Here is a 9,498-nt window from a genome sequence, read left to right on the forward strand (position 1 = left end):
TTTCCCCAAACAACTATGAAAAATGAAAATAGGATTTACTGTTCTACATAATGTAATCATAAAAATATACATAATACATTACCTATGTAGAGCTGTATTTTTTGTCAAACTATGCAAATATATTTTTTAATTGGATCTATAAACTTAAAGACAGAATTGACAAAATTATCCTCTATTGGCTGTATATGTGCTTTTGGAAAAAGTTTTAATAGAGATTATTCTCTTAAAGTCCACAGGGCCAAAAGTGTCCAAAGTGGAAGGAACATCCATTAACAAAAAGCTTGTTTTATTATTAACCGTCTTACCCACTACTGCTTGATTGTATTTTAAAAAGAATACTTCAATTTGGAACATAAAAACAAAAGGTAATTAGAGCATCTGATTACTTACCACTGTGGTAGAGGATTTTATTACAAACTGAGGTGCATGTTGTTAACATTTTGTAAAAAGTGAAATTCAGAGATTTCAGATCTCCCCAAAACTCTTTTTGAGTCCATAAAACATACTGCATGCAAGTTCATTCAGATACAAAGAAGAAATCACAGTCTTTCATAAGTCTACAGAGAATATTGTAGTCTTTTAGGCATTTAAAGAAGCAAATAAGAATAAATTGTCCAATTAACACCAAATTAACACTTCCAGTTAACACAAAGGCTATTTTGATGGAATCTTACATTTTCAACAACAAGTGCTCCTCAATGAAAAAACTGCCATGCTTCCAACTCATAATGCACTTGGCTTATTATGAACAAAAATCTCTTAATAAGGGTTTTTAATAGACACCTGCCTTTGACAGCAAATTCACAGTTGCTACAAGTCCTAAACATTTCTAACAGTCCCTAACTGTACCACAGTGCCTCTGGTAGATATGTTTACCAGCCTCGAATGGGTTTCCATGTGTCTATAATCTTCCCATTAGAATGGACAAAATAGACCGGATGCATCATAGCTGTAGCACAAGCCTGTCAACAAAACATACAAGTAATTAGGTTTTCTTTTCACCAACCTGCTATTAATTTGAAAGGAAATCAATCATTCATTGTATTCAGATGTGCCATGTTCAATTATCATTAAGGAGCAGGAATGAAAACAATGGTAAGTGCAATTGCCAACATTGATAGATGGTATGACAAGCCCTCAGGCTATGTTAAATGCGTGCTCTCAAAAAACAAAGTTTGTGCTGAGAACAATGTTTTTGTGCAGTTAATTATTGGCCATATTTTCTTATTCTGCCCTGGTCATGTTAATAATTTTGCATAGTATTGGGATTATGCATTTTGTGGTAATATTAAGAATAATAAGTAGTGCAGAAAATAACACCTTGACAACACGAACCAAACTATTCGAGGCCTCAGCAACAACTACAGTGTTTGAAGGCGGGTCAAAGTAGACGTTGTTCACAAGCAGCCAATGAAGACCTCAGGTGGGATTTATGCAAATTTGTTACAAACCTACATAGGTTTGTGCAAGAAGTAAGACTGGAATTACTGACGACTCGTTTCAGGCAGTTCTTTCATTTAGGAGACAATGACTCCATTTATCGTGCACTTTGATCTTTGAAACTTTGCAGAACTTTTCCATTCACAAACAGCTATATGCATGATAGGTAATATCTGAAAAAGCATAACAGGGTCACTTTGATGCACAACACATGGATAAAAATGCTAGACCACCAGAAATGGCTTAGTCAAATGGAGAATGTCCTTTCATACAGTTGAAAACTGTGTGTTTCTGTGTGTGCTTTGTTGCAGTGAGAGGGTTAGTAACTCACATGGTAAGGCATGAGTGTGAGGAGTGATCCCAGCGGGAACTGCTTGAAGTCCAGTTTTCCAGAGATGGGCTCCACCCTGCCGTGTTCCTGAGTCATAGACAGTAGTCTGCAAAACAGACGACACCCTTCATGCTATTTATATCATCTGACTCACAAAACCTCCTACTCTCACTGTTGGGAAGTAAAAACAACAACAACATCTAAACGTGTACAAAAAATGATTATGTAATGTAATGTCACTGCTTAGTTTTTAATATTTAGAATGGATTTAATTCACTGCAGACAGGTGGCTTAATGGAAAATCTAGGGATGCACCAAGATTAAAATTCATGCCAATAACATTAAGTTGGTAATTATGTTATGGTTGATAACTGATAAATGGTTTATATTAAAATTCTATACTGTCTATATAACTTAAAACACTAAAAATGCTACAAGTAGAGCTGTCAAATAGATTAATCACGATTAACCGGATCTAACATAAAAGTTAGTAAATATCATATATATTTATATATACACACACACACACATATATATTATATATTTACACAAACTTAGATGTGATTAATCGATTTGACAGCACTAGCAACAAGTCAATTTAGGCATCACAACATTATACAGTGTGAAAAAATTTATATTTATCTTAACATTTGCAAAGATAACAATGTTAGTAAATTCGTAGTGTAAGACCGTAAAAATTGTTGAAGAGAAAATATCTGACCACATGGTCTATTGAGACAAAGGACCTTGGCAAATTAACATTTGAACTCTCTCTCTCACACACACACACACACTTCTTCCCCACATCCCCCACTCTCGCAGTGACACATAAAAACTCACATAAGAATGTATGGTTTAATGTGAATGATTATCATTGAGTATTGTGTTTAGTATCATTTTAAAGGTCTCAGGGTGGCTGGTACATATGTCTCATTTCCAAATAAGTAAAACAAAAGGAAATAAGGGTTTTAAGAGTTTAGGAATAACTGGCACACAAAGGAATGTGGTCTAGGCACTCCCAAAGGTGTAAATTCATAAATGCTAATTTCCACTGTTCTTAGCAAAATGGTTCTTCTACCCCCAGTGAGTCTGGGGGGGGTGAACACAGTAAATTTCCACTAAATTCAAGCTTTACATCTGGCTATATAAGGAAAATGCAGCGAGAGCTCGGGGCTTTTTCTGTATTTCAGATAGCCCGTGAGGTTTAGCTCATGTAGTTCTTAAATGTTGGGTTTGCATCTATTTCTCTTATCCTAGAGCATTTGATGTTTTGTATTGATGATATTTGAACTGATTATGAAATTGGCATAATACTTTTACCTGACATAATAAATTGTTATATTTGATTATTCTAACAGACTTTGATATTATTTTCATTGGAGTTAAAAGAAACAGTCAAACATTAACGTATACTTAATGATGCACAGATATCATTGAAAAACACTTTCATTTTATGGAGTCAGATGAAACGAGTTAATACATAAGATAAATATGTATTGCATTTAATTAAAATCCCTTTGCCATTGGAAGAGACGGAACGCGCATGTGACCTTCACCGCTAATTTGAATGCCGCCGTTGGATCGAATTAGACAGACTTACAGTAGTAATAGTTTGTAAAGATTAACTTTAAGTGCTGAGTGAGATGATCAAATGTTTGGGTCTGTAAGATTTCTTTTGCATTTAAGTTTATAAGTCTTTTAGGCTGCATTTATTTGCTCAAAGCGCAGTCAAATTATATTGTGAAATATTATTACAATTTAAAAAAAAAAACAGTTTGGCTATTTTAATATATTTTAAAAGTAATTTATTCCTGTGATGACAAAACAACATTTTCAGCATCATTACTCCAGTCTTCAGTGTCACATGATCCTTCAGAAATCATTCTAATATTGTACTGCTTAACATTGTGTAAACCATGATCATTTTTTCTTTGATATATATATATATAGAAAGTTATTTGAAATATATATATTTGTTTGTGACATTATCAATGTCTTTACTGTCACTTTTGATCAATTCAATCAGAATAAAAGTACACAAAAAAATCTTACTGACCCCAACCCTTTGAACAGTAAAGTATAGGGAAAAATATGGAAAATTAGCACAAACCCACCCCCTCTAATATCTGCCAATAACTGATATGGTACCATTTGTACATTCCAAGAAAAAAATCAGTCCTCATATAAATCCACATAATGATCTCTTACTTGAGTTCCGGGTGTCCTTCAATGATGGCGTATCCGGTGGGTAAGCGCCCCCCACCATCATGACTCAGTGCTGTCCACCCACAGTCTAAAAGTAACTGGTTTCTGTGCGGATAGTGACCTATGACCCGCGTCAGTACCCGTACTGCAACATCCTTAAGTCTACAGGACCCAATGAGAGACTGCTGCACGTCTGGATGAGCAACAGATAATATTATGATCCCAAACAAACTGAGAACATCACTGCTTATAATGATTAAACAGGAGAACATGGCAACACAGACCATAAAATACGTAGTTCCCAGGATGCACCTCACTCAACATGGCCATGTCTGGAACTGGGTGGCTACAGGAAGGGGTGGAGCCAATGCTGGATTTGGGGGTGTGTATCCCGGCAGCCTTCAGCCTATGGATAGTCAGATGCATATTGAGAAGGGATGGACTAATATTAAAACTTTCGAAATTATGATAAGCTGATGATAATGTTCATTTTATCCCTATTTTAAATTTATATGCTTTATTTTCTTTAAAAATTAAACACTAAAAAAAAAAAATTATTAACTTTAAATGCTACACATACATTTAGGCATCACAGTATTATAATGTACAATATAATTTTTTTTGTTTTGTTAAAGATTACATTTACTAATGTTTACAATTATGTTTGTCATCTATATAGATTAAAAATAAAACATTACAAATTAAAATCAATTATTTTAAATAAAAGTGAATTTAAGCATCACAATATTATAATACACTAAAGCAAATAAAAAAAAGTTGAATTATAAATAAAAAAAACACTAAAATTAAACTCAATTATTTTAGATGCTGAACTTAGGCGTCAAATTACAATGCATAGTATAATATGAAAAGATTACATTTATTAGTGTTGTTAAATTATCAATGCTTACAATTATATGCTTTGTTGTCTAAATTAATTAAAAACAAAGTAAAATCAATAACTTTTAATTGCTACAAGTGAATTTAAGCATCACAATATTATAATGTATAGTAAAAAGATTTTTGTATAATTTCTGCAAAAGATTACACTTATTAATGTTGTTAAATTATCAGCGTCTAAAATGATCATGCTTTGTTGTCTAAATAAATTAAAAATAAAATTAATTATTTCAAATGCTAAAAGTGAATTTAGAGGTCACAATATTATAATGCATATTGCATAGTGTAAAAAAAATGACTTATCATTTTAATGTTTTTTGCAAAAGATTACATCTATTAGTGTTGCTAAATGATCCGTGCTAAAAATGATATGCTTTGCTGTCTAAATAAAAAATAAAAAAACAACATAAAATCAGTCATTTTTAACTGCTACAAGTGAATTTAGACATCAAAATATTATAACGTACAATAGAAAATATTTATTTTTATTCATTTCTTTGCCAAAGTTTCCATTTATTAGTGCTGTTCATTTATTTGCTTTGTTGTCATAATTTAAAAATAAAATACTAAAAAAACTAAAATCAATCATTTCAAATGATACAATTAAACTTAGGGATCACAATATTATAATGTATAGTGTAAGGTATAATAATAATGAATATTTTTATTAGTATAGCTAAACGATCAGTGTTTTTAAAGATAAACTTCCAGTGAGCGATAGATGATGTCTGCATATACTTCTCCATGAACTGCAAAGTGATGGTAGTGGTTTCCTGAGCAACGGCTTTGATTTGCTCCTCCCCCTGACAGCCGTAGGTGTTCCCACAGTGGGAGTAAATGCCTGTCAGCTCCACCCCTGCAGTATCCGAGACCTCCTGGGCAAGTTTCAGCGCAGCTGGGTCAAAGTGAGGAACACCCGCTGTCGAAACACAAAACAAACAAACTTATCTTACTGCAATACACCCAAAAACCGCACTTCAAACATCTGGTGAACTCCCTCTTCAAGTGTTACCTCTCCCATTGTCACAATCCAGTTTCATCCACACCTTCCAGACTTTTCCCTGCTTCAGAGGTCTCCTCTTGAGTTCCTGTAGGGCAAGGCGGTTGTCCACTAGGATGTGGAATAGAGAAAGTCTCTCAGATAGCTCAGCACAGTGCTCCACTTTATCAAATGGCAGTGGGTATGCGTACAGTATATCATCATAGCCATTATCAGCATAGAATAATGCCTCAGCTAGAGTAGAAACCACGATACAACGACGAGAGCCTCCTGTCATGATGTCCGCACATTCCCTGAAAACAACAGACATGTAACATTCAAGATGGGAAAACAATGATTTAATGATTAAATGGGGGAAAGACATTAGAAGTATTTACTAATTGAAATAATGAATCAATAATGTTAACAAATGGAATCTTATTGTAAAGTGTTACCTTCAAAACTTCTTTTTGAGAAATGGTTTGTTTGAAAAGTGTTTGTTATATTATTTTTTTATATTTCAAATAAATGCAACTTGGTTTGATAGTTTATATATATATATATATATATATATATATATATATATATATATATATATATATATATATATATAAGATATTCAAATGTTTTAGTTCATCCAAAAATGAAAATTATCCCATAATTTACTCAGCCTCAAGCATCCTAGATGTATATGACTTTCACCCAAAAGTCTGAGTTATATTAAAAATATCCTGGCTCTTCCAAGCTTTGAATAGTGCCCGAGTTTTTGAAGCTCCAAAAAGTGGGTTAATAAAGGCCTTCTGAAGCGAAGTGATGGGTTTTTGTAAGAAAGCTACCCATATTTTAAACTATAATCAGTGGCTTCCGGGAACGGCCGTACGGGAGTCGAGTTGGCGGAAGAGTGACCTCTGACCCGACGCATGATGTAGCATAAGCTTAGGTGAGAATTGATGAATGGCACTATATTCACTCCCATTATAAAGCTCAGAAGATTCAGGATATTTTTTTTATATAACTCCAATTGTGTTCGGCTGAATGAAGAAAGTCATATACGTCTAGGATGGATTGAGTAAATTATGGGATAATTTTAATTTTGGGGTGAACTATTGCTTTTAGTGCCTTAAGTGTCCAAATACATATTTACAACATGACTAGTGAACCACCAGTGAATTATAGTTAATAACATACAACATATAATTACATATTATAAAAGTATTTTTGCAAGCAAGATGTTTGAGCATTTTCAAGTGAAATAATATAATAGATAAAGCGGCTGGTGTTGTTGACATGAGAATCTTACAGTGTTTTGTGTGTTTTCATGTGAGGTCGGAGCTGGACCCCCAGTTTCTGGAAGCGCGCCCGCATTCCTTCAGCATTTCTTTTCACTTTATCCAGGTCAATGACCAGCGCTGGAGTACAAAGGTCTTTGATGAATTCAACACTGGCCATTATCTAAAAACTTAAATAAATAAAAATACAACAACACATTTAAGCGAAATGGAAACCTGCAGACTTGTAACAAAATGCAGGATAGTGCTGATAAAATAAATGTAACAATTTTGAAATCATACAGTCTCAACTCTTTAAAGCATTTAATTACAGCTGTAAATAAATAAGAAAAATATCGAGTAAACATGAAATTGGTTTATGGTCAAAGTGACACGCGTCAAACGGTGATGATAAACTTTAAATCCCAGCTTTTCTTTCACTCACCATAAAGCGTGACTCAAGTTCTGATCAATGAAGCGAGCGCGAGAGTGTGAAGCCAGCATCAACACAGCGACGCAACTCGATAAACTGGAATTTTCAACCTAAAAGCTAGGCTACTTACGAGATTCTTTGTTGTTATTATATTATATTATACAGTCACTTATAGGCTAGCCCACATCTTTAAAATATCTCTGCATTTGTAGCACTGGTTTGGCTGAATGTGTAGGTATTGGTAACACCAGGGGTAACACTAATCCTGTGTCCCCAGATTAACTTTTTGTTACTCATTAAAGTGGATTATTTCGAAGTCAGTTAATAAAATGGCTAATTAAGGCATGTAGTCATTACACTAAACCCTCCTCTCCCAGTTGGATGAAATCCTCAATTACTAGAGCCGCGTCAGAGTATCGGTAAAAGACCTTTAGGCCTGTTTTCACTTTATCCCCATTGTACTGAGAGTTCTGTGGCGCTAAGCTGCAGGATACAGGACTTCAATACCTCCAATCCTTTCAGACGATTCTGGATGTTGGTGGTAATGCTTCTGTGATATGATTTCAAATTCCAGTCGTATTTTACGACTTTGCATGTACTATATACAGACAGGGCCGCATTAAGAGCTCACTGGGCCCCGGGGCTATGAGTTACTGCAGGGCCCCCCCACCACCACTTTAGGTCACCAACTACATGAGCTAAATGTTCTATCATTATACGAGTAATTTTATTCATCTATGATATACTTCACAGTTAAGTTACATTACTTTTAATACGATTTTTTATCATATCAAAATTCTATGCCACTAAAATTTCATAATTCTTGTGACCAATTTCAATATCACAAAAAATAATAGTAGCTTAAGAAAAGAATCTCAAGCTTACTGATGACAAGAGTCACAAATAACAATAGAACAAAGGCACATAAGAAATCGACCTACTTGAAAAACTTAAAGCACTGAATAATATTATATTGTAAATAATACATAGTTTTCACTATAAATTCAACATTCATTCTTATTAATTTTACAAAAGTGATTCAGTCAAGGGCAGTAAATTACTTTATTTCTGATGTTTGATTAACATTATGGACACAAATGGCGACAGCAGCTTTATTAGCAGCTACTGTCACTTTAAGACCTCAGGGTCGGAACTCAAGTGCGCTGTGCAAAACCGTCTCAAGTTCACCATGGTCTCAAAACCAAGAGTTAAATAGAGTTTGATCAAACACAAAAAGCATCATACATCCATCAAGTTAATAATCAAACTTACGAAAATTTGTGGGGTCGATGATGACGCATGTGTTTTAAGAATAGTCTAATGAAGTGAAGAGTGGAGGCGATTGATTGGTTGATGCATATATTCTAATAAGGCGCAGGCAGCCATCTATAGGCCTACGTGCAGCAGCAGGTAGATGTTCACAAGTTAAATATAGAATAAATGTATTTGTTATATCAAATTAAAACGTGACGCTTCAATTTTATAGAATAAATGTATTTGTTATATCAAATTAAAACGTGACGCTTCAATTTTATAGAATAAATGTATTTGTTATATCAAATTAAAACGTGACGTTTCAATTCACCATTCCTTGCTGCCCACGGGGGTTTGATTGACAGGTGAACTGGCCAATCATAACGCCGAATACGCAATTTTGTCCGACAACAAAGCTGTCAGTAGATCGTCGGTGGACTTGAACTTGAAAACGGTATTGTTTAAATTACTTAAATGACAATATTTGAAAGTTGAGACTTTGTTTCATATCAACAGTAAGCTGCTCTGAACTCTCACTCGTAGTCAATTGTGTAATGTTAGTCTTTGCCCCGCGATGTATTTTCCAGTGCGTGAGTGAGAACATGATGTGCGTGACTCGTGAGAGCCAACTGGCTTGTCACACAGTAACTAAAAAAGGCGGGTCTTTGCGAACGGTCACTATAATATT

General features: G+C 34.2%; 1 protein-coding gene across 1 annotated transcript; it reads right to left on the minus strand.

Moving 5' to 3' along the window:
- Positions 1-382: 382 nt before the first annotated feature.
- On the minus strand, positions 383-7,632 carry zgc:162816 (uncharacterized protein LOC571260 homolog). Its single transcript, XM_056248657.1, has 8 exons — positions 7,569-7,632; positions 7,156-7,314; positions 5,889-6,169; positions 5,615-5,795; positions 4,261-4,382; positions 3,980-4,169; positions 1,772-1,877; positions 383-962 (listed from the first exon to the last, which is right to left on the minus strand). The coding sequence occupies exons 2-8, from the start codon at positions 7,302-7,304 to the stop codon at positions 873-875; spliced, it is 1,119 nt and encodes a 372-aa protein (XP_056104632.1). The 5' UTR covers positions 7,305-7,314; positions 7,569-7,632; the 3' UTR covers positions 383-872.
- Between the last annotated feature and the right edge of the window lie 1,866 nt (positions 7,633-9,498).

The sequence above is a fragment of the Rhinichthys klamathensis genome, unplaced genomic scaffold, assembly GCF_029890125.1.
Source record: "Rhinichthys klamathensis goyatoka isolate OS25496 unplaced genomic scaffold, OSU_Roscu_1.1 h1tg000056l_1, whole genome shotgun sequence".
Lineage (NCBI taxonomy): Eukaryota > Metazoa > Chordata > Actinopteri > Cypriniformes > Leuciscidae > Rhinichthys > Rhinichthys klamathensis.